Source organism: Anopheles coluzzii, chromosome 2 (genome assembly GCF_943734685.1).
Source record: "Anopheles coluzzii chromosome 2, AcolN3, whole genome shotgun sequence".
Lineage (NCBI taxonomy): Eukaryota > Metazoa > Arthropoda > Insecta > Diptera > Culicidae > Anopheles > Anopheles coluzzii.
Genome location: NC_064670.1, coordinates 52,129,041 through 52,155,135, shown reverse-complemented (window position 1 = coordinate 52,155,135; position 26,095 = coordinate 52,129,041). Strand labels below are relative to the sequence as shown.

The 26,095-nt window shown below is 39.3% G+C and overlaps 1 protein-coding gene across 7 annotated transcripts in view; it reads left to right on the top strand.

The window, feature by feature from the left end:
- LOC120952010 (synapse-associated protein of 47 kDa) overlaps nucleotides 1-26,095 on the top strand; it is a 29,539-nt gene that overhangs the window by 1,273 nt on the left and 2,171 nt on the right. For 2 of the 7 annotated variants that reach the window (XM_049606873.1, XM_040371068.2), the window contains exons 2-9: nucleotides 2,292-2,496; nucleotides 6,736-7,017; nucleotides 15,214-15,293; nucleotides 15,378-15,475; nucleotides 15,574-15,711; nucleotides 15,797-15,936; nucleotides 16,013-16,140; nucleotides 16,716-17,039. In XM_049606873.1, the coding sequence (XP_049462830.1) occupies nucleotides 2,297-2,496; nucleotides 6,736-7,017; nucleotides 15,214-15,293; nucleotides 15,378-15,475; nucleotides 15,574-15,711; nucleotides 15,797-15,936; nucleotides 16,013-16,140; nucleotides 16,716-17,039 (1,390 nt within the window). In that variant the 5' untranslated portion in view covers nucleotides 2,292-2,296. Of the gene's footprint in view, nucleotides 1-10; nucleotides 611-1,615; nucleotides 1,774-1,794; nucleotides 1,941-2,291; nucleotides 2,497-6,735; nucleotides 7,018-13,246; nucleotides 13,262-15,213; nucleotides 15,294-15,377; nucleotides 15,476-15,573; nucleotides 15,712-15,796; nucleotides 15,937-16,012; nucleotides 16,141-16,715; nucleotides 17,040-26,095 lie in introns of those variants that run through there. The other 5 variants (XM_040371065.2, XM_049606874.1, XM_049606875.1 and 2 more) reach the window with 5 other exon arrangements.

The following is a 26,095-nucleotide window of genomic DNA, read 5'->3' as shown; positions in this document are numbered from 1 at the left end:
TCGTTTTCAGCGCGACACGCATCACAGTTCGATCGGTTCGGCCGTTCGTAGTACGCATGTCATGTGGCACGATTCATAGTGTTCCCGCTGAAGGGGCGAACACTCTGGGAGTATTTTGTGTTCTGTGAACACCACAGCTCCGCACCACTGCTCCAGTTGGCGTCCTTTCCGCAAGCAAACCGTCCCAAATGCCAGCGCAATGGTTCGTGGTTTCCGTAAAGCTTCCATGCCGTGAAGCAGTGTTCGTGAAGCTGTCCAGAGCTTTTCGTCCGCATGTGTGCATGCCCCAACGTGCATGTGACGCTTTTCATCGATGCGATTGGGGCAGCATCAACAGCGAATGCGCAATGCTGGTGGAAAGCACTTGAAAGCTCTCCAGCATAAATTACGTGCAAAAGGACGAAACAGGATATCGCACACACATACACACACGTCCGACGGCACAGCGGATGTGGGGTTTTGCTCTGCCTCGGCTTAGTTTATTCGTTGTTCGGCATCCTGTTGGAACAGACCTAACTCGATCGATTTAGCCAACTTGACTGCCAGTACCAGTGAACGGAAGCAGTTTTTTTAATCTCCTCAACTGTCGTTTCCGGATTTGATCGTAACGGTACGATATGCTTAGTTATTTTATGTTGAAAAAATCGCAACCTTTCTTCCATACAACTACACTGTGGGTGGCGAGTTTACCATCGAACAGATCGAACAGGAAGAACGCATATGTTCCTCGCATGTGCGGTTGTGACACGACCAGTGTGTGTGTGTGTGTGGATCGAGTGGTTAAAAATCAATAGGAAAACAAAAAAAAAAACAAAATTTTGCATCTTTTCTCATCGACTTTTTTCTCAGTGTAAAGTTATGCGCACACGATTAGTGTAGCGTTTGGTATTGAAGCAAGATTTTTTTTGTAGAGCTCCCTAGCATAGAATCCTTTGTGTAAACAGGTTCCTTTTATGGTTCACCTTGCGTTGCTTTCTCCATATCGAGATAGCCACTTAGAGGCGAAATAGCACTCTGGTGTAATAAATCTTCCCTTATTTGCTTGGGAAATAATTGTGAATGTGCATAGATGTGTGTGTGTGTGTGTAGGTGTGCGAGTGTGTGTGTGTGTAGGTGTGTGTGTGTGTGTGTGTGTCTGTGTGGGTGTATAAATGTGTGCGGTGTTCATGGTGTGAAAAACTTCAACGACGGAATAGAGAATTTTTGTGGATGTCGGACAAAAAGCTCTTTCTTCGCATGTCGCTTTCGTGTTTGTTCCTACTGTCCTTTCGTTTCTGCCCCATTTCCATGCCTCCTTTACGCTTCCCGTCCCGATTGCCGGTATTTGTTGAAACAGGAGCTTCGGGGACAACTTCCTCGTTGGAAAGGAAAGAAAATTGTCCTCACACTGTCGTCCGCTCTCTGGGGCGCGCGCTCGTAAAAGATCGGCCAAGAGCCTCTGTGAGGTTCGGGCCCAGAGTATGCGTTGGCGTGTGTTTGTATTATTCGTGGCGCGCGAACAATAGACATCCCGCAGTGACAGGAGGAAGAAAAAGAAACAAAATTTCCTCAACTAGGATCAGAGAAATGGCAGGGAGAAATCTCTCTCGCTCTCTAGCGTTTCCACGCAAGCTTCGGATAGATGTACAGCCATATATTCTGTTCGTGGCAGTAGCAAAGTAACCATTGCGTTGGCTTTTCATAGGAAAAGATAGGATTGCCGATACAGTAAAGTCATCTCGGTAGCAGCATCCAGTCTAGTTCTTGCTACCATTGAACAGATACAGGGGTGAGGTGTGTGTGTGTTCTCCTTAAAGATAAAATCGTATGTCCTTGGCTTGATCCTTTGCATCACGCCATCCAAATAGCCTGTGGTGCAATCGTGTAATAGAGTTATACCCCCCCGTGCACAGGAGATCATCAAACGTGCTGAAGTTGGTTTTCATCAAGCCCTGCAAACCGTAACGTGTCCAAGTTGTCTTAGTACCTATTTCGTTACGAAATCGACACCATATGAAGGGTAGCTTTTAGTCAGTCTAGCGAAAGGACTTCAGTTTTGTATTTTCACTTGTAATACAGGAAGTGACGTTTTGTATAGTGAACGTGCGTTAATTACTTCTACGGTATTCTATAGACAGTGGGTGAGGAGGAAGTTTTGGGCAAAATAATATTGAAGGGTACTTTAAGGGCTGTCAAAATCGGATTAGCAAGCCGTTTCTTGGCACCATCCCCTGCACATTCGTAGCTAAACCGTGGCCGTAGTAGTAAGAAGAAGCACCCCTATCCAAACGTTTTCCTACCCTTGTTTGCAGTGAACATGTTTTCCGGATTAACGAATCAAGTGACCTCGTGGATTGGAGCGGCTAAGGGCGAACCGCAGGACGAGGAAGTCCCGACACCCCCGAACTCGGCTGCAACCACTGCGACAGCGACTACTTCCGGTGCTACCGCAGCGCCGACTGCAGCTCCAGTAGATGCAACTGCCGCTGCAGCGGGTGGTGATGGTGGTGACAAAAGGTTAGTAATGAACAAAAGCAACAAAAAAACGTAGAAGTGTTGGTGCATTATTGTAAAAGATGTCGTTTAATGGGCTTGCGAAGGAAATGGATGCTATTTTACTCTTATTAATATGCGTCAAAAGCCAACATAATGGATTTGCAAAGGCATTCATTACTAGAACCGCATTTTCCTCATGGTGGAAAATTCAAATCACATGACATAAAATTTTCTCTCCACCACGGGTTTCTCGCGTAAACCGTTGTCGTCGTTATGGTGTTTGGCTCTCTGGGTAAAGATGTAATTGGATATTCGCCTCAGTCGCAGTATGCTCAGTGGTATTGCACTTTTGCTCTTGCTTTTCTCTCTCTCTCTCTCTCTCTCTCTCTCTCTCTCTCTCTTACTCTCGCTTTATATATGCTCTTGCCCTCCTTGAAAAGTTGCTCCTAAACATGCTCTATTTTTTGCTCACGTGCGAGCTTTCTCGAATTTTGACATTTTCCAACCAAGTATTATGCGTGTACGCGTATGCTTTCGTACATGGGAAAGACAGTGTTTAACTAACAAAAATACATTTTATTTTCAAACTAGATTTTTGTATTTAGTTCATTTTGTTACTTTTAGGAACAAAGGCGTAAGAAAACGACTCTCCTTACCTTGCGAATATTTTAGACAGAAAATAGGTCACAAATGGTGTCATGAAGAAAAAGAAAGTTTTTCATAAAAAATCGTCACTTTCCGTCCTAATATTGTCAGGATTGTTTGATGTAAATTTGTGTTGACATCTCTACTTTTTTTTTACTTTTTTTTTCATTCCTATTTCTATTTCTGCACAAAAAAAACAGGGAAAGAAACAGGCAGAACTGGATGCGTCGTCACATCAGTTCGTTTGATTTATCTGCTCCAAGCGTTTCAAGGGCACTTTTGAGTGCTTTTTTCGTCAATATTTTGATAGCTACTGAAAAAAAACAGCAGCTGCCACTTCAGGCAAAAGTACGTTTGAAATGATATACGCACATACACTCACACTTGTGGGAGATCAAATTTGATTTTAGATTACCCGATTCTACAGGCGTCATTGCCAATATCGAGCATTTTACATGTCGTGTAGCGCAAAATGGTTTCCAAATTTCGCCGAAAATAAATTACATTATTTTGAGTACATCAGTCGTGTGTCAGGCATGTTTATTATCAAATTATTGCTTATTTTATGACGTATATTTGTTTCTCGTGACGCAATCGATACGGCATTTTCGTCCTCCGTCTTCCACGTATGATGTGCAATTGTATTTTAAATCCGATTTTTTTATACAATCTAAATTCGGGATAACAATTTTTGCCCGAAAAAACTGAAATCCTGTTCCATAAAAAAATCCCCACAGCCAATTCTCTGTGTTATGTTGTAAGCTAAACACTATGAGTAAAATACATGTTAAATAACTACTACACAAAAGGCTATGCCAATTTAAAAAAAAACTCAACGAAACGCTACCTCTGTCAACTAATCCCGCACGGACGGATGGCTTCACCTTATCTCATATGGAGGATAATCCGTTTGCTCCTTTTATTTTTCCTCCACACTTGTCGTGTTGTTTGTCAACTGTGCGAGGCACGATGAAGCAGAAACAACGATTGCGATTGTTTATGGTAGTAGAGCTGCAGAGCCATTTCGGATTGCCTGCCTGTGTGCCCATCGAATGTGCGGTGTATTATTAGCTGTTTCATTTCCGTTCTACGCTATATATTGCCAACGTATCCCAATATGGGGTGACAGTAAAAAGGAGGACATATCGCCCTGTTCGGTAAAAGATGTTCTTCCTTGGTGTTTCGTACCGACAGTAGAAAAGTTATGTAACTGGCAGCTATCAAACGCAAAGCGAGTCCCACTCGAGTCGTGTAGGTGATCTTTTTCCTGAAGTGAGCTGGCCGGTTTCAACAACACCGTTTATACGAAATAGCGTAATTTATAGGTAGAACCGTGAGCCGATTTATGAGTGGAGTGCCGAAATGATGATGTCTTGCCCAGCAGTGGTTGTTGTATTTCTACCCAAAAGGATTAAGGACGTATCGTGTCTCAGCCATGCGTTGATGGATTTCCGCATTCTTCGTCCATCGGGGTTGCATAAAAATGGATCGTTTTCGCGTAATAAAGCTACTTGCAACTAAATTACCAGCATTTAAAAAAATAGTACCATTTTTTACATTAAACTATTGTTTCTATGGTTTTGTAATTGTAATATTGTTATTATTCATCTAATTTTACTCTTAATAAATGATAAAACCTTTTTTTCATTAGTCTTTTAATGTTAGTGGCATATACAAAAGCGTGTCAAAGATTCAGACTTGATTATATGAAACCAGAGAGAATTGCCAGACCTTAAACAGATGTTTTTTGTTAGATATTGATAGATTTGCAAACAGTAAACAGAAACAAATAAATTGCAACAAAAAATCCATTACAAAAACAAATTATTATTTAATTCAATTTGTTCTTCATTGTAGTTTGACTTTAATTTGTCCCAAATTTCAAATTTCAAAATCCGACTTCCGCTATAAATGTCATTCAATCAACCATTAAAAAGAAATACGAATCATCGATAATGTACACAATTTTATATTTTCACTTTGATTTATACTTAATCTCAGAATAATGCCCGATGGAGACGCAAGGTGTTTTTCAGTTTAGGAATCAATATAGAATATATTGTTATGAGCAGTGTATTGGTAGTTTGCTATTATTACCATTTATTTTGATTATTTTAAAAGAGTTGTTTTTTATATAGGTGGGTTATTATTACTTCAGTGCCGGTACACATATTTTATTATTTTGTGCTATATAAATATGGAAATATTATCTTATTAGTAGAACCATAATAGCATGCTGTTTTCTAATTGATAAAACATAAATAATTTCAAATGCATGACACTATCTTACCCCACCCGTACGTGTTAGTGTGGGCTCGTAAGACGATTGAAACGGAATCGATTTCCGAATTTCCATTCCGGGCAAAGAGTCGGCCATTCATGTGATGGCAGGAGGGTTGGTGAAACATAATTTGCGATTATGATCACGTCCGCGAGAGAGTGAATAGAATGTTCGATTTGGAATATTTTGGGCATGAGTACTTATGCCCGGACAGCGACAATAAGATTCAACATTACTACGCTAAGCTTCTTGAATCATTTGGAGCTTGCGAACCCAGCAAAGCTTGTTGTAAACCGTTCCGGCTTGCACGATGGGATGGATATGTGCTGGCTGGCTGGTTGAGCAGATCATTGATTTTCGGCCATAAATTTAAAGATACTTATGGGTACGTGCTTTGTTTGATGATATTTTAAACGGTGAAGATTAAACAACAGATTATAGAGCAGCAAAAAATGCAACAAAAGGGCGATGCCATAGAACAATGCTTGGTACGGCGAGCAACCGTTAACGCTTGATGCTATCGCTAGAAGGATGTAAAGTAGACAATAGTTCATTACAATCAATAAACTGCTGCTGATGATTTATCGGCCTGTTGATATTCCGATAAATTTGGTAGCATGGGGACAGCCTTGTTGTGTTTAAATTGCTTTGGTCCCTAAGGTTGTACCAGGTTTGTTGTTCTTTGTGTTTTAATTGGTTTTGGCTTTGAGGACATTGTGATTTTTTCCTGTGTTATATTTTGGGCAAATTTATTATTTAAATTACTTTGTTATTTGGTTTGTTTATTAGTAGTACAACTCAAAGAAGAAAACATTGTTGCATAGCGGTCAACATAATAGTGTGCTGTGAATGTGTTTTGTTCTTTTTGGGTTCAATACCGTTTGATTGAATCCCCATTTGGCCTTTGCAAACAGCTTCCGGCGTTGAGATTCCGGTGCGATGCTGTGTATAAATATTTGTCCGACCTTTTAGAAGCGTTTTAGATTGACTGCATAATGTCTTCATTCCATTTCATTTTTATTAGCTTCGCCTTTGTTTGTTGATAGAAAGTTTAGACACACTTCAGCACTTTTTGGGGGGCGGCGTTTGGTTTGGAAAGATGCTGGTGTTTGTGGTATGCGCTCTTATATGATTTCAACTTCACTTTCCCCCCCTTTTATCGATGTATCCTTTATATTTTACTTTCGATTGTGGTTCTTAGGTTGCGCAATTTTAAAATTCTCATGGATTTTTTTCTTCTATATTTATAGCCACACAACGAACAATTTTCGGTGCCTCAAATCACTGCCTCTTCTCTCATATTTCAATCACTTTGTTTCTTCTCTCCCCTACAGCCCAACCAAAGGTGGTGTTTTCTCTGGTGTGTCGTCGAAGGTGACGGGATGGCTCGGTAATGCCTCGATCCCTTCGATGCCAGCGATCCCGACGGTCTCGATGCCCGCCATGCCAGCGATGCCTTCGATGCCATCGATTCCAGGGCTGCGGAAGGCGAACCAGACAGACGAAAACGGTGGCATCACGAACGAGGGTCTGGTCACGTCGCCCGAGAAGGCTAGTCAAGGTATTGCCGGCTCGACGGATGCTGCCGATGAGGAGGACCGGTCAAGGTATATTAGGTAAATGGGCCTATACATAATTGATTGAAATTTGAATCCCCCACGCAGTACGAATGTAATGAAGGGCGAGAGAAAAGGAACGAGAGTTGGATAGTGTCACAGACGCAATAATAGAGAGCAATTGCGGGCAATAATGGACAGAGTGGTTATGTCGATCGGATTTTAAAGAGCACTGATGTTATCTTGTGCCGGTGTTTTAGTGTACCACACTGGACAGTCAAAGAACACAAATAGCGTTCTGTAGTTATAATACTACGAATAGAAAATGTTGAGCATATTCTTTGCCTAGCATTTGACCCACATCATCGGCCACCTTGTCGGCACTTCCTTAAAAATTGGACATTGATTTATTTTATTTACATATTCGACCAAGAACTAACTGGCTAGTGTCTTAGTAATTCCTCCGTAGAGTTAACGAGTTCAAATGCTGAAAACACTAAAGAGCGGTCAAATGTGCTTATTTTATGTTTAGTTTTAATTACCTGTTTCCTTTAGTAGATAATAGACTTTCCACTATATTAGCTTTAAAATTCATATTTTATGATCAGCATTTAATATGCCGCTCAACTTTATTGTTCTTCTGTTCTTAGATATATAGATAAATGTTGTACGTAGCTTTCTCTCTTCTTACATTCATTTGCTCACATTCCATATCTGTTTTTGAATTAAATTGCGTTTGCACAACTGAGAATAAGCTGTATTACTTCAAGAAAATACAGGAAAATGTTCTGATTGTTCTATAGATCTACAAAATTCAAGCCAAATCGTCATTCTAAAGATTGTTCTTTTCTATCAATTTCTTCAAAATTAAAAAAAAATCTGTCTTTCCTTACAATTCCTTTAAACTTGCCTTAAATATATTTACCAAATGAGACTTATAGGTTAGTTATGTTGGCATGAAATTTTCAGTTTGAAATTAGTTCTTAGTTACTTAAAATTGCACCATCGCGTAATCGAGTATGTTCTATTGTCTAGCTCTCGATAAGTGTACATACATTATACAAGGCATGAAGTTGCAAAATGTCAGCTGTGCATCACAGTTAGACAACGGCTTGTACTTTGTCGTGTTACTCTGGCAATCTATAATTTGATCAAATCCGATGTGTGAACTCATAACACGCATATCCGGAGATCATGGGAAATTAACCATTCGGGCATAAAAACCCTTCCCCCGCGACGGCTAACGACGTGTGGCAGCTTGGGCAGCGTTGACCGGCTGGTGGTGTGTAATAAAATGTTAATGAAATCATTCAGCATGATTTCTAGTTCGTCTAGTCCGATGTTCCCTAAACGCGCATTTCCCGCAGAGCAGCCCAATGATAGTATAGGGTCTTTTTACGATGAAGTCTCTAACTGCAAGTTAACGTGCGTGGTCCTGGGAAAAGCAAAAGGAAAATCAACCCATTGGGATCTGAATCATGCCGCACGATACATCGATTCAGAAGCAAGAAGGAGAAGTAGAAGTAGAAAAACCCCAAACCCAATTATCTGTACAATCTGTTGACAACGGTCTGCAAAACGTTAGCGTACCCGGGAAGAGGTAACCAGTTAGCCATGCAGCGTGCCACCACTATCACCGTTGACACCAGCGGGCGGTTGTTGTCGTTTCCGGCCTCGCTAAACTTCCGGTCACATCCGTCTCGAGTGTGCCTTTCTGGTTGGTCAGTTGTTATGCTGCCTTCGCCTTTCCTTTACTGCCCCTTGCTGCTTGAGTGGCGATCGTGTTGCGCCCGACATTGCAATATGTCGGTAGGCGCAGTTACAACGAATCGATGGGCTAGCGAACGGGAACAGGAGCGGCTATTGGTTGGTCAGACGAAATGGGAAGGCGCAGATGAACGTCTGTTTACTGTTTTGTTCCCTGCCGGGCGAAGCATTAAAACACTAATCAAATCCTGCTCCTGTCTGTCCTGGCTTGACTGCTGTGCTGCAGGTCTGCCATTTACTGGCACTGACAGATTGCTGGCGTGGGAGAATGTCATTGGGAGTGATGCGAAATAGTGAATTAATTTAGATGCCCTCCTCTTTCTGCCGGGAGCACCAATCTACACGAGGTTGAGTGCACACACAAGCCTCACGTTGTGGATTGTTTTGTATCGTTTTTTGCTTTCTGCAATAAATGAAGAAAGCATCGCAAAATGTTGTTAGGTACAGGGTTTTAGATAGATTTTGAGGAGAGTATGAAACTATACAGTTACCATTGTTGTTCTGCTAACAGACAGCATGTCAGTGTAGGGAGATTAATTTAAAGTAGTAGTTTTTGTTGTGTATGTGTGTTTGTGTGTGTGTGTGTAATTCTCCTATCCTTCGTATTCGTATTTATATATTTTTTTTTAAATATTTACTATCTTCTTCGCTAATTTAACTTTTGCTTTCACCAACAATTGTCTGTAACTGTAATAATGTAGCACCTTTTACGCTCGACTGCCGTTTGCGCCCTTTCCCCACTTGTTTGGTTTTTGTTTTTTCTTCTTCTAAATGCAATTGCAATAATAAATCAAACAAACCACAAATGTTCACTATCACTGTTTATCATGCCGTTAGTGGTATTGTATTCATATGTTCGTTTTGATGCATACATCAACCCATTTAACCCTTGAACTAGCGATCACGTAAACGTTTTTTTGAACTAACCACTAGTCTTCTCAGCTTAGCTCATCATTAGCTCAAACCGACCAACATCCAACAACTCGTACAACTTATTCTCTCGATCTGCACATCCCTTTGTTTTGCAAGTAGCTCAACATATAGGCCCGAGCCTTTCATGCTATGTATAACCGATCACGTTTCCGTAGAACTTCTAAGCTCCGTAGCTTCATTTGCGCAACGAAAAGTCTAGTAACAAATAACCCTAGACAAGAACAAGCAAAAAACATAAACAAAACAAACCGAATATAATAAAATTGTTCATTGTTCTGTTCAATACAACAGGAAATAGAAATACAAAATCGACCTCAACTACCAATCTCAGTCATAACAGCTACAAACAAAATGCAAAAAGATTACTATATATCCTTATCGATCTCTATATATATATCTCATGAAAATTTCTTCATTTGTGTATGGCCCATTTGAACTCTAGTTTTAAGTAATATTTGTTTAGTGTGTACAATAATTCATAACCGTTCATTAAATTTATTGGTTTTCAAAATTAACGCACTCTCTCTCTCTCTCTCGCATAAAAACATCATCCACTAACACACATTCATACCCAACTACAACCAGGACAGGAGCAGAACAGACGGGACGTGTGTGTTACCGAATATATGAGTGATATGTTTCGTCTGTTGCTCCTGCATATTACCCATTTTGTGGGTATTTATGTTCACACACAAAACAAATTACAAAAAAAAAAGAAATATTAGTCCACATGGGTAATTTTTTACGCAGATGGAGCAGCCCAGTCGTTCACGGAACACCACCTTGCGCTGCCGAGCATTCGTTGTTATTAGTTTTCTTTTGATAGTTTTTCTCTATCCGTCGAGTTTCTTTCCATTTCATAACTTTCGCCTGTCGCAACATTTGTCCTGTTTTTTTTTTTTCTTTCTTCGATTTGTTAGTTCATTTTTCAGCTTTTGTTCAACACATCACAGTTCCTTTCATAACTTCCATTCACTTGGCCGGAGAGCATTGCGAAGCTGGGCATCCAATACCCTAACAACAACAACATCAACAATATGAACAACAATAATAACAGCAACAATAACAACATCAACAACAACTACAATACAAATCCCAGTAACAACAACACCAGCTGATACTACACACAGCAAAAGTGGTGGGAGTGTGAAGTGTGCAGAATCACAAAACGGACTTTATGTTAACCCCCGAAGCACGGGATGAAACGAATATATAACTTTCCACCGCAACGTTAATATCCGCTGTACGGCTATCGTACCACCCGGCCAACGAAACCGGGGAAGGTATAGAGCAACGCGGAACGACGACCAAAAAGGCACCCAGCCCCACTTGTACACGTTTCACTCTCAAGTTCATTCTGGCTAGCACCACCACCATTCATCATCAGTATGCGACAACTGCTAGCAACTGGCGGAATGCATCCCGCAGCAGCAGCAGAAGGTCACGGAGTGCGATTTTGAAACCATTCTTATTTATAACCGGGGACGCACGGAATCAAGCTGGCAATTATTGCTCGTAAAAAATGAACTTTATTCCTAAATCCTGGCAATAATGTTCACTTGTGTGTTTTGCTTGTGGGGTCGCTTTAATGGTTTCGTATGATGTCTTTTGCGATGAGGTTGGGGCACCATTACAGCTTTATGTTGGCTGTTGTGTTCATTTTTTCAGTTTGCAATAGTGGCGGACGGTATCGCCATTTCTGATGCAAAAAATAAACTAAACGATTTAGTTAACGGATGATTAAGAGTAAAACCCTTACACTTGTAAGGGGTATACAGCCATAATGGTAATGATAATCACTAGAACATAATGTCTATTAGCCATCTTAGTGGACTGAAATTATTAAATTTGATCGACCCATTTTTTATTTCTTCATGTACAACAATAAATCGTCCTGGCGCTCCTTAATCTCAAAATACAGAAATGATCGGAAGAACACTTACTTGTATGTACAGCTTAAGGTAGATGGTTAATCCACTTGTTGGGCACTGAATAAAAGCTTCTTCGAGTGTATTTACCATATGTAAATCCTCTGTTCAATCGGGTGCAATTTGCCTGTCCGCACCTATCCTCGCTGAAGTGTCCCATCAGAGAGAGAGAGAGTGAGAGAGAGGAGAAAAAAAAAACTAATTCCAACACGACACTACACTACAGCGTTACAAAGAACATGATCCCAAAAAACGATCCACCTTAAATCGTTTATCGAACCGAATTGTATCGGGATTACTTTCATCGCTTCCGTTCGTTCGCAGCGGTTCTTTGTGTGCCACTGCTGTTGCTGCTGTGCCGTGGCAGCGCTTCAAAAGGGGTGACCTTCGAAAGGAGGGACACTCGAAAAATGTCAACCCATTGAACGGGATCGAATCCCCATTTCTCGACCTTGAATACTTTCCGGCAAACTCCGGCAACCCCGGGGATTGATGGATTGTGACGTGTGTGGGTGTTATTTTTTTGCTTCTCGAAGGTTTGTGTTCTACCACTTTTTGAGCACGTCAGCTTTTTGTATTGTGAGGTTGTAGAAATTTTTCATTTCAGTTGGGGAAATGTAGTAAGGCAGTAAATGGCAATTCATCGCGTCACCCTTTCAAACTGTTCTCTACCCACCTCTGCTAGGGTAGAAATGAAATCCTTCCTGAGTTTCCGAGTTCAGCTTTTTTGATGTGCGTCTCCCGTTTCGACAGTAACGTATTTGAGTGGGAATGAACATTCAACGGAGTTGACCGTATTGCGTGCCTGTGTGACGTTGAATAGAAAGAAGGCGTAGTAATAACCTTTGCGAATGTGAATGTAAATATCTTACAGTACAATAGTGGTTCTGTGCTGAGTTTTGTTTTCTTCTTCAAGCATTTAACAACCACCTTCATGTGATGTAAGCAGCAAATCTAACCACCCTTTGAAACACATTCTGTCAGCTTTTATGTAGGCGAAGAGGATATTTATGTATCATTTCGTTGCGATGCAGCCATACATACATATGAGATGGTTTACATGAAATCTCCATTACATATATTACATGTGACTAAATTTCATCCAAATTCGTCCTGAATGGTATTGTTTAAAATCATTTAGCTCATATGGCGACTCGGTGGTCTATAAGATAGTTGCCTTGAGAGGCAAGATCGAACAGAATTGGTACCCAACCGGACCGCCCCTCGTAGCAAAGACTGATGGACTGATGATTATCTCGCTATAATCCAGTCAAAACAGTCTTGACAAAAATGAAGAATTCACTTCTATTGATTAGTGACAACGAGTTTCATTTTTATGTTCGTTTTCCAATGGTAGAGCTTTGATGCTTTTTATTTAAAATATTATGCTGCCGTGAGTAAAATACGGCATAAACCGATCTTATATAAAAAAATAAATTCGAAACTAGTTAAAATTGAAAACAGCGAGTAAATTATACTTTGCCAAATATATCAATACGTTCCTTTGTTTTAAATCATTCGCCTGAGCTAAACTTAAATAACTAACGTCAAGATTGTGGGCTAAAAACTTTCTTTCTTTCACTTAAATTGTATTTAATTTCCTCCCTTGTCACTTTCTGCACATTCTGCCACTCTGATTGTCTTACCCCCCGTATCGTCAGCAGGCCGCAGGAAAGGTAGAGTTGATTGTGGCTTCTGTATTGTACATTCAAGCTCTTATTCCGTTTCCTTTTTCCGTTCCAATCTTGATGGCTGTTGTGTTTCCTGCTCTCGTTTTTAAGTCCATATTATTCTTTCCGTGTTATCGCATCTTCCGTATGATATGTTAATCATCGTGCTTAGCGTAAATTTTGTTGGACTGTTTCTTTTTCATTTGTGTCGCAAAAAAAACATATTAAACTTACATGAATACACATTCCAATTGTTGTCTTCTGTGCGGTGCCAGTTTGTTTTGTGCCTGATAATTGGATTGTGCCTTTGATTTTTCCGTCCCACTCTGTTTTGGCTGTTTTGGAATTCGGGAAATGTTAACCAGACAACACTACATGGTGTTTGTGCATGACCATAGCATCGATGAAGTCGATTTTACATTTATTTTTTAATCAATCCCTACTGCATATTTATGGATGGTGTAGGGACTGATGCTGTTAACACCGGGAAACAGGAAACTCGCTGATATGATGCATAAAGCATTATTGAAATTCTACAATGTTTCCAAAGATGCTGGATTTATTGCTGCCCTTTGAAATATAAGCGCCCTCTTTTTTCTTATTTATTCTTGTGTGTTCTTTTATTTACCATCTCACAGACGAAACATGTCTTGGAATCGTGGGAATAGATTGGGCAATTTAATTAGCACTTTCTGCTAATTTTCAACAATCGATCCATGTCCCACTTGAAGTGCTACCCATCAATTTCCATCCAGTTAATCGTTATTTATTGTTGCTTAATTCAGAAAGAGTGTCCTTGCTATATTGCAAATAATTCCTTTTATCAGACCATAAAATAGTACTATATCCCACCTTAATCGCATGCGTGGATACTGATTGGCTATGAAATGGCTAGGAATAGTCGCCTAAAAACAGTGTTTGTTGAAAACAAAACAAATAGATTTATTAACAACACAAGTAAACTTAATGAAAACATTTTCAATTGTTCCATTTTTCACATTCGCATCAATTTCATGCGGTTATTAGTCTTGGCTTTCCTTAGATGTTTTTGCATATCGTTACAATCGTACAATTTGAATTATACTGCCTAGGACATTATATTAAACAGCAGTTAAGTTTTCCCTTCAACACAGTAGTTCCAATAGCATTTTTGAATATCAATCTATTCGTTGATAGTATGAAAAACTGTTCAATCTAGTTTAGATTCCATATTTATCTTTGCTCCTTTACATGCATATGATTACAAACAATATAACTGTATTTGAAATATTCCATAATTCTTGTCACCCTTTCTAATCAGGACTCTCTCTCTCTCTCTCTTTGTATCTCTTACACTTTGCTGTTAACACTTGTATTCGAACACAATTATACACGATTTCTTGGAATTCAACGTTATAACGTTGAGTTGTACCGCTTTTTGTTTGTTGTTGATTTTTTTCGGTCTCTCGTCTGTCACTTTATTTTTATCGATATAAGTAATTTCGACTGTGGTTTTTTGTCTCTAATGTTTTCGACCTTTGTTTGTTTGTTTTTTTATATCGCATTTTCTCTTAAATACAATACATTTACTATGTACTTCAAATTTTCTCCACTTTCTTACCTTCTTCTACTTCTTCACATTTTGAAATTAGCTCCATATGCTACATCTTTTTTACAATACACACTTTACACACTGACTTACCTCTTTACACAAAGCTGCGTTAATTTTTTTGCGTGTTGAATTTGTTTTCTTTTTATTACATTATCGAATGTACGAGTTAAGCAACTCTTCGAATGCATTTATCAATTTTTTGCTCTTTTTCGTTGTTTACTTTTTGTGGCAAAGAAAGCAGTTTCGCTTTAATACGTATTTTTGCTGTTTGTTTTTTTCTAATTCTACTTAATATCTATCGTGCATCCACCTTTATCGTGCTTAATGTGCATGTGTCTGTGTTTTTGTTTAATTTTCAAACCCGCAGCGCTACGGGAGGAGCCGATTCACGCCCTGCAACCGGCCCGGGAACACCAACTGAAGAAAATGCTGGACAAATTGGACAAGGTAACAAAGCAATGGGACGAAAGACGGGGGAAAATGTAGTTGATGCATGTTGTTGCTAATATATTTGTTTATATTATTTTCCAGTTACACATAAGGTTACTGCTGGCGCTAAATCGATTGGCTCGTTCCTGTACTCATCATTCAATAAAGCTGGTGATAAGATCAAACATCTAAAAGATAACGTAAGACTACATCTAAGACTATGTGGAACGCGGGAAGAAGCTGCTTTTATTAATGTTTGTTTTGTGTGATTGTGTATTGATCTTTACGCTCAAAACAGAGTATTCTGGGAGAGTTTAGCAAGGAGCAGGAAGCATTCATCAAAAATCAACAAGGAGGCGGCTCTGCCGGCGCTTGTCCATGGACGGGTCATGCTAACGAGGCGAAGATCAAGGAGGAAATTCTTAGCCTGTCTGCTGTGAGTTACAGTTTCTTTGCGCAGCCTTCGTATGTCAATGGTAAAAAGCGTAACGCTAAATGGATCGTATTACTTGCTTTTACAGGATCGCCGAAATTTCGTTCGAGCACCGCCGGCTGGGGTTGAGTTTGATTTTGACTACGATTCGTCTTACCCAGTCGCTTTGGCCATTATGAATGATGACAAAGAATTGGAAAAGATGCGATTTGAACTGGTTCCCAAAATGTGAGTGTTGCCACACTGTAGTCAAACAGTATCGTCAGCAAAACTAATTATCTCTAATCCATGCGGCTATTCACAGCATCACGGAGGAAAACTTTTGGCGCAACTACTTCTATCGCGTGTCCCTGATATGCCAAGCGGCCGATTTGGGCACATTGGGCGATAATAACGAGTTTGTCAAACGAGGCGCTAGTGAAGACACAGAGGGTAATGTACAACAATTTCCATTTATCTCATTGTTTCCCTCCCACCCTCCCCCTTTTTTTGTCTGAAGAAACTATCCTTGATTCCCCCCTTGATCGATTGTTATGTTTTCTTACGATGGCTATTTTGCTGTGCGCGGTGAAATATGTCTCTTATGTCATATGTCTCTTAATTTGCATGCTTTCAAAGCCTTTGGATCACATTGCGTTAAGCTTATTTTTTCCTTCCGTTTCCTTCAGTGCAGTTTGTAGTATCTTCAGAGTCATGTAGCGCTGTACGTGATATGATATAATTACGGTATTAGATATAGACGATCACCATAGAATAGAAATAGTACCATGCTTAAAGTTGTTATGCGTGTCCTATGTAAAGAGCCTTGCACTGGTGGTGTGCATAGGTCTTGAGTATACCAAAGGTTCACCTTTTTATTCTTTTTGTTTCATAATAACCGTTATGGATCTATGTTTTTACTATGGTTTTATAAGATATCTATTGTTTCCCAATAGCCAAGTTAGATTTTCTTTTGTTTCTTATGTCTTAATTTAAATTTTAATTTTACCACCAACATCACTCAAAAGATACCGAACGAACATCGTCTGTTGGGTCAATGCTTAATCAAAGCGGCGACATAAGCTCACCGGCAACAAGCCCAGAAGAGCAAACATCAGCATCACCCTTGAGTCCCGAGCAATCACCGCCGGCACAAACGAACACTAGTGATTTGCAATCCGGCGTGACCAATGCTGCTGCTAGCAAACCTACACACCGTGAGTTCATTTCCGACAGCTTTCATACGAACGAACAAGACCTGGAGGAGGTAAAAGCCGGTATGAAAAAGCTCGGAATCGATAGTCTTGCCCAACAGGCAAACGAATCAATCGGGCTTGAGCACGAGAAAAGTGGTAAGAAATCGAAGCACGCTTAATAGCGGTGGAAAGAACAACAACGTAAACAATTAGAAAGCTGAACGAAAATAACAACAAACTCCTATTGTTCCTTACAATAGCGATCGTTATGTGACTGCTTGTGCAGTGGACTATGGTGTGGAAATATTTAGTATTCTTTTTAACAACTCATACTGTACAGCTACAGCTACAGTATGTACTATTTACTCTAAGAAGGAACTACTCTTTTACAGCTACAGTATGTACTATTTACATTAAGAAGCAAATGCATTATTGTGGTCAGTACATCGCCCTTGGTTGAACATTTGCCACATATGTGCTCCGTAGCGATAATTGTTTGATTGCAGTGGGGTGCTAAACCTATAATTTCAGCTATGGCATTACAAGAGAAAACTACAGAAACACTGTATTACGGATGCTTACGTTGCTTGATTTAAAAATTTGTACTTATCAGTTTGTCAGTGCATGGATCTCAGAGGCTCGTTATGATGGTAAATTGTGGAACATTCGCACCAGCAAGTTATAGATAGCAACAATGGCTTATAGAACAAATAGAGGCAGTAAACACTAGTCAATGCAATTTCAGTGATAATGTAAAATGTAAAAACTATTTTTTAACCTTTTTGCAGATAAACAAGCAAACAGCCGCATAACCACCGGTAGGTTGGTTTCTGATTATTAGCATACCCTTTAGTTGAAAATGTGTGACCTGTGACTAATCTAATTGCTTCAAATTTCACAACTATTCTACCTATGTGTGTGTATTGCACCACAGTTTGGGTAAAAGTGTTGAATTCAGCCGGTCTGCTATTGTATTCTGTACAGATGATTTAAATAATTACGAGAGGCACTACTAAATACGAACGGATAGTACACGATCTTAATTAGTAATTTTGATCTTGGTTAAAAGGTCCCATAGGAATGCTCGAGTGCACGGGGTGACGGTCTATTACATTCGCCTATCTCATTTTCTGCCCATTCCAGATGAACGTTTAAAAAACGGGCCAGTGTTACGGAATTGTTGTAACATTCGTTTCCCATAAATGCTTCATGCTTTTACTTCACAAAGCCACAAAATCCCATCTGGCATCTGGTGATTAGTACTGTTCTATTCGCTAACGGTAGGCGATAGTATTTTAATTCCTCGATTTTTCTTTATCTTTCACTATTTCATATCTTGACGTATCTCTCGCTCTCTCTCTCTCTCTCTCTCCCTCTTTTTCGCTCTGGTTCATCAACCACCTTTTCTGAACATTTGTATGTAATGTGTGATGCAAAAGAGAACCAAATCAAAATGAAATTAGAGTTTAGAAATGTAATTGAAGCGATTGACAGAAACTTCCAAGTTTCCGTTGGTACATTCATGTGTTATCTTTGCATTTATTGTATTCATTTCGTACATAATCGTACATACACATTTACCTCAAGTTTAAGTTACCTGCTAAAGATTATATGATGCGATCACACTTATTAACACAAAACTTGATGAGGCTCAATGTTTGTTCCTCCTTACGCCGGGTTAGCTTAAAGAGCAAATGCATAACGCAGCATTATTCTCATACAATTCGGAGAAAGCGAAAGAAACGATTCCAACATGGAGCTTATCTATAACAATGCACGTCCAGTTCCGTGTTTGTGGCGTATGATTTGAGAGAAAGATTCATTATCATGTATAGTTGTGCCTGTTTGCTCTACATCACTATCACCTCTCTACACTGTCCACTGGTTTAGGGGCGCTCTTACCCGCACGCCACCCTCTGGCTTTCGGTGCTGATGCTTGTCCGTCTATCACACTTGTCCTTAAGCTGAGATACTGATATGTTGTGTGCGAATGTGAAAATTTGCCTGTACCTCTGTGTGTTTTTGAGTACGTGTGTCAGGACTGCTGTTGTTTAAATTAAGTGACAAACGCAATACACTTCCAACTCTTGCCTTGTAATAAGTTCACTCGACTTTATGGAAGTGTATTTGATAACAAATGTGGTGTTTAGTAGCTCTATTAGTGCATTCAGCTCTTACCGTGCCATTGATTCGTAGTGATTATTTTGATTTGATTTAGTTGCCGACCAACATTCTGTAGTTTTCTCTATAATGCATAGCGAACAAGTTGTGCTTCTTTGTACCTAATATGTGTATGTGTGTGTGTGTGTGTGTCTTTGATAAGCTTAAATTCACAGCAAATGTGTTACAGTTTGATTTTTCCAAGTCAATAAATGTGGATTTTCTGGGTTGAAATGTTTGGTAAATCGTTTCCAAGCGAATACACTTGGACATTTCTTCAACATTGCTTGATACTTAACTGAGATGGAACATTTCAAGTTGGTGGTATTTAATAAATAATTATCATTTTACTCATTTCTTCTTTTTTTAAATTTTATAAGGTCTAACGTGATTGCTTTAGCTTTATTATATTAACTAATGCTGCATGTTTTCTACAGTTTCCTTCCATTTTTTCTGAAATATTTCCAATATCTGTTTCCACTTCGATAAGTTTGTCTGTTTTTTTTCAATGAATTCACTTTGAGTTTGTTTCATTGCTTATTCGTCATATTTATTCGTTTTACATTTTAGTCATAGAATAATCATAAGCTAATGTTACATATATATAACAAATACAAAATGCGGAGAAATGCTGCTTCATATACTATCGAAAAAAATGTCTACCTTCCGTAGTTGAAATGTTCATGTGGTTATAAACTAGTGCAAATTTCATCAATAATAATCTAGTGTTATTGTAAAGTAATTGTAATTACTATTGCAAACAATTTTGTTGTGCAAAAGTAAATTAAATCATCGTTGTTTCCGCAGGCTGCAATTTACCTTCATGTCTACCACTACCGTAGCCTCGGTTCGGTTAGTGTATCGCCCGGGAATTACCCGTATTTTAATCGTATTTTAATCGTACAATAATTGAGTTTTGTTTTGGGAAAATTCTGACATTTGATTGTTCGACTCGATTGAAAGTGCACGCGCGCACGCTCATATTACTATCTATATTAGGCTGTTTGCGTGAGTTTGACATTGGATCTGCTCTGGCAACTTGGCAGTTCACGAGGAGTTGGAAACTAGTCTAGTGAAGTTGGGGCGTGGTTTAGTGTTTCTTTCGGCATATCTTATTATGCCAACAGAAATTGTGAAAGTAGATGATATTCATACATTTGTAGTCCATTTTGACTATTTCCTCTTGTGCTACATTTTCTATTTCTACTGTTCTCATTCGTCTTCATATGGTATCGCAAAACACAACTGCTTTAAATGTTTTGTTTTCTATCCTCATTTAGTTGTTTGATGTTTACATATTTTGCATTAGGCATGAGTTATTCTTTTCGAAAACACTTTTGTTTTATTGCAAAATGTTATTTGTACTCCTAGTTTAGTACAAATGACATGCTGTTTTTACAAATTATTTTTGTTTGTTGAGATTTTAAACCAATGTGTATGCGCTTTCCCATTCCTCCATGATTTCTATACTTCCCAAAACGATGTGTTGGATGCTTTAGCAGCAAATGAAAAACAAACAAAAAAACAACTAATAACTGTGAATAATACTAACATACCTTTCTTTTTCTTCTTACTTTCCCATTTTTTGTATCGTTTGGTTGACTCCTTTACTTGCGTCTCCTTATGCTGCCACGCGTAATCCCATGGACCACCAAACAGCCTAAAAGAAGTGTAGCACGATACAAAACCTAAATCTACCGTAATCGCAGTTATTCTTATTGTAAATGAGAAGGAGAGGAAACCTTAATACCGCAAGCATCTCTATTACACGTTAAAGTACTGCGTTGTATGATATAAAAAGACTCTAATAATGGCAGAAAAAAGGCCCCTCCCACAAGAAAACAATGGTGGGGCGCGTTGGGGGGACAAGGAAATGGCAAAACGGCAATAGAGAAAATGCGTACAACGGAACATACATAAACTAGTGAACTTCTTCTCATACTCGGACAACAGAGCTACTTACAGTATCGATGTTCTCGCGCCTAACACACACACACACACACATACAAACACAAACACAAAACAAAGTATAGAAGAGTTAACTTCAATGCGAACCTATTTAAAACTAAATAATACAAACCAACAACAACATAAAAACAAACACACACACACACACACACAGACATATGAAACAAATAGGACTAAAATGAGCGCGTGCGTGCGAATAAGATGTTAATAAGATATAACAAATTATACACACCACTCACCAATGTATATCGATATCGAGAGTGGGTACCATATTGAAATCTGAACACAACACGAAAAACAGCAACAAGAAAAGAGAACAACAAGTAAAACAACATCATTATAATATTTTGTTGGTTGCAGGAAAACAAAAACTTAAGGCACACATACTTAACACACGCAGTAACAGTACACAAACACATACACAAACACTTAATAACAATGAATCATGGTTAAGCCGACAAAGGAAGAAAAACAAGAATAAAACCCCACACGTTTAAGCTAATTATACACCAGCAGCAGGGGTTGGGGCGGGAACTGGATCATCACAGCTTCCCTGCCACCCGGCGGCATCTTCTTCCCGAAGCAAACCGAACATATATTATATTATCGGAATCAATTAGTAAACCAATTTCTCGACGAAGACAATTAGTGCATAATAATAGTGCAAGTACCCACTACAATGGTGGGGTATATGGACGAAACAACACACATTCCAGCAGCAGCAGCTGTGTGCGGAAAACGGTTCGCAAACGACGGTAATTTATCTCCTTCAGGACAAAGAGACACGCGCGGCAGTATATAAATAACTCTACCAAACATCGACCTGTAAACACGTTACGTTAGTTATATAGCTATGATAATCTGTTCTTGAAAGTCAGTCATGCTGGGCAAGCGCAAGGAAGGAGGAAGGAGTGAACGAAAGAATCTTATATCGAGAAAATGATATTTATTGTTGTTGTTTCCAGTGCTTAGTGATTGTTTATGGTGAGGAGAGGGGAGGGCGTGATAAAGCAGAGAGGAAGACATCAATTCATTCTCCCACACACTCTTACGTGATACTCAGCCTTCAGTATGATGATGATGTGGAAATAGACACAAACAAAAACCTCCCTCCTATCTAATCTACAAAAACAAATGGGCTGCGATGGGTAAAACGAACGATCGAAATCATACTTTAACCAAAATTAACACCCACCATCACCCACCACCACCGCCATCGCGCGTTATCCATCGAATACTCACGAATTATACGTATTAAACCATTGAATCTCAACATAAGATGGAAAAATATAACTTACATAGCAAACCCAAAAAATGAGCATTACATTCACACTCTATAATTGTTCCTTTACTGATGTCTAGATGTGAACCGACTTTCTTTAAGCTAATTGTAGCTTAACAACTTGAAGCCAATCTCCTGCGGATACGCGTGGGGGATGTCATCATGAATGTGGGCGATATTGTTAGATCCATTTCGGGCAAGACAAGACCATTACAAGTTTCCCCTCGACACTTTGTTGTATGATCGTAAGGTGAGAGAAACAGCAAACAACAACACCTTTGTTAATTTTGACTGAAGAAAAAGATATGCACACTGGATTAACGCCAAGTATAAGTTTTTAACATACATGCCTTTGTTCACTCGATAACTGTTACTTTATTTGCGTGAGACAGAGGCTGTGGTTTAAAAAAAGGATAACAACAAAAACAAAACACGTGTAGCGTATGGAAGGGTGATCGTAAAACCTCCTTCCCCTCCCCCCACCCCGTCGCATTAACAATCATCATATATCAATGTTTGCAAGAGCACTAGAGTAAATTTTCATTTCGATGCGTACGCGCTTTACCTTTTTTCTCAATCAGTTTGCTATGTATGATTCGTTTTGTCATAAACCCACCGAAACACGTTTTTTACGTTCGACATGGCAAAGCCACTTCCACTTTCCATTGTCATTAAATTCTCTTGCGTGTGTGTGTGTGTTAGTGATGTTTTAATGCTTGTGATTGATTGGGGTGGCACCGTCACCGTCAATGCAACTAAGCGCTTATTATGTGTTTTACGATCGATGTGTGTCTCTCGAAGCGGGGAGGGGGAGGTGGCGGTGTAAAAGTTGTTGTTTCGTAGTGTGGGTGGGATAAGAGATATATTCTATATTATGGATGTTAAAGTTGATCTTCCATTTTCCATGTAAAATCATATACGTTTCCATGCTTCAAATGGCATGCTACATATAAAAAAAAAGAAGAAAAAAAAACACACACACACATTCACACATCACCTAACTTAACTAACTTGCTGGTGTGTCCCTTGTTGTCGTCGGTCTCATGTTAGCACCCTTACCCTAATAAACCTGCCTATCAAATAATATGATAAAACAGCAGCGCGTACGAGCGGATCAGTCGCGTTCGTTAATTTGTCTTTAACTTGATTGCGTTATTATGCTAATGCTGGAGGAACAATGCGCCGTGATCAAGTAAATTCTATTCCCTCACTCACACACACACACACATAATACAAGCAATGCAAAGAAGAAAGAAATCAGGACAAATCACCTTACCCAAGCGCGCGCTTTATGGCAAACAATTCCAGTTAAGAGACGATTCCACCAAACGTAGAACAATGCTACAGCGCTACAGCCAGTCAGTCAGTATTCATTACATATATGTACACACACAACCACACACAATGCTAGTATTTGAAGCGATCACAAATCAGAGTTTCTCGATGTTATACATTTTTGCGTTGATTCTATTCTAGATCAGATATATTGGCCACTCTTTACGAATGCGCGCTAGAATATTCAGAACTCAGATGGATGCGAAGGGGAGAGAAAACAAGAAGGAAACGCAAACGATCGTTCGAGCCAGGATGAAAGAGTAGCAGGAAGTCCTAGCATCTGGTTCGGTTTTCACTCAAATAAAGGCATTTCCCGTCCTTTCGAAGGTTTGACGAAAGCGCGGAACATGGGAGAAAACCGGGGCATTGATATAGCAGCCGCCATCCCACCATCAACGGGGAATGTCAACGCGATGCCAACCGAAAAGAGGGAATGAAAAGTATAGAAACACAAACACACACAAAGGCAGAACAAGAATACGTTTTGCGGCGTGCGTGTTAGGGAAGTGCTTCGTAGATATGGTATGGATTTTAAGGATATAATAGCAAACGTATAAACAAAAAAATATGAAAGATATGTAAAAAAGAAAGAAAGCAACAGAGATAATGACAATACAACCGAAAACGTGATGCAACATTAAACAAAACAACAACAACAACAAGGAGAAGAAGAAACAAAAAAGCATAAGAGTGCGAAAACCAAAGGAAAACAAAAATACGAAAAACATATATTTGTGAAGGTAAACAAAACAAAACAAAACCGAACATCAATGTGTGTGGATGGTGGAGAGCGAGGTGAAAAGTTCACCCAAGTATCACAAACAAATATTTCCTTCCCTGGAATTTTCCCTAGTCCCAAACAAAAACCTCCTTATCACCTCTAAAAAAACATTCCTTTCTCTATCTATCTCTCTCTCTGTCTGTCTCTCTGTCTGTCTCTGTATGTAACTGTGTGCGTGGTGTTGAGTAAAAATTAACGAACCTTACAAAACAGCAAACAAACAAACAAACAAACTCCTTATTGAGAAGATACTTATATATATATATATCGGATCGGTTCTATACAAAAGGTGTGAAAAGATTATGATGCATTATAAGCAGTCAGTGACGTGTTTAGGGAAAGCAAAAGGGTCGCCGGTGCGTACGTGGAGGGTAAAGAAATAGTTTTTAATTTACGGAACAGATTTCATCAACAAAGATTAAGTGACGGGGCAGAGGAATGAGTATGCAATGGTTTAGTTCTCCCACTACTGTGGTTAGCGAATTATAATCTCTCTCCCTGTAATGCCTATCACATTTACCACTTTGAATCTCGAATTTCGGTTTTAAACACACACACACACACACACACACACACACACACACACACACACACACACACACACACACACACACACACACACACACACACACACACACACACACACACACACACTCACATCCAACGTCTTTTTAGTTGTGTTTGTGATTGTGACTGGTGTTGTCGTATTGTGTTGTGTTGGTTTACTTATTTAAGACCTGTTTAAGAAACAATTGAACGAGAAGTGTGTGTGTGCGTGTTTGAGAGAGTGTTGTGTGATTAGCTAATCGGGAAGGATCTAGTTAGAGCGAACGTCCTTGTTTTTACGTTGTTTTTTTATCTTCTCCACGTTACTTACGTTCCGGCTCGTCTCACTTACGGCAAGTGTTTAACAGAATCGGCTAGACTAACTTCTTGCAATCATGATAACCTAAGAAATACTACATACAACAATATCGTTCTACACTGGACAGGGTTAAATAAGGGGTGGGGGAGAGTGGTGCGATAGTACCAAAGGATAAAGTGAGTGAGTGATGCAAAGAAGTGGAAAAGGAGCAAAAGTGAAGGAAATACAACAAAACACACAAACGTACATATATATAAATACACCCAACACACCCAACACGTCCTAACAAAAAAAGGAAAAAAAGGTGGAAAAGCAAACTATTGTTGGTACACGCACACACACACACTCTCACACATTGTCACGAGGGAAGGGGAAAACTAGTCGGAAAAACTCTAAACCAAACACTCACATACGAACAACAAACACAAAACACACAAACAAACAACACGGAGACGATTATTCTGTATAGAGAAAATAAATTTTAAGGCAATTATTGATTCAAACCAAAACGTTTTGAACGTTTCACTGTTGTTGTTGAGCGAGTATGCAGAAAGGTTAATGGAAAGAAAGTACGTACGTTTGTTTTTTTTATAGTTTAAACCATTTTATTATTGACTTGAAAGGAACTTGGAAACTGGTAAGCAGTTTTGTTTCTTTGTTTTGCGTAAACGAACCATTAAACCCGGTTGCGTTCTCCTAATTGCACACACAGCGTCAGTTATGATAACCACATGAACATAAACATGAAGACTCGCCCATATCGTTTTGCGTTCCAAACTGCACACACAGACACATTGGTTCTATTGGTGTGTTTTGTATAC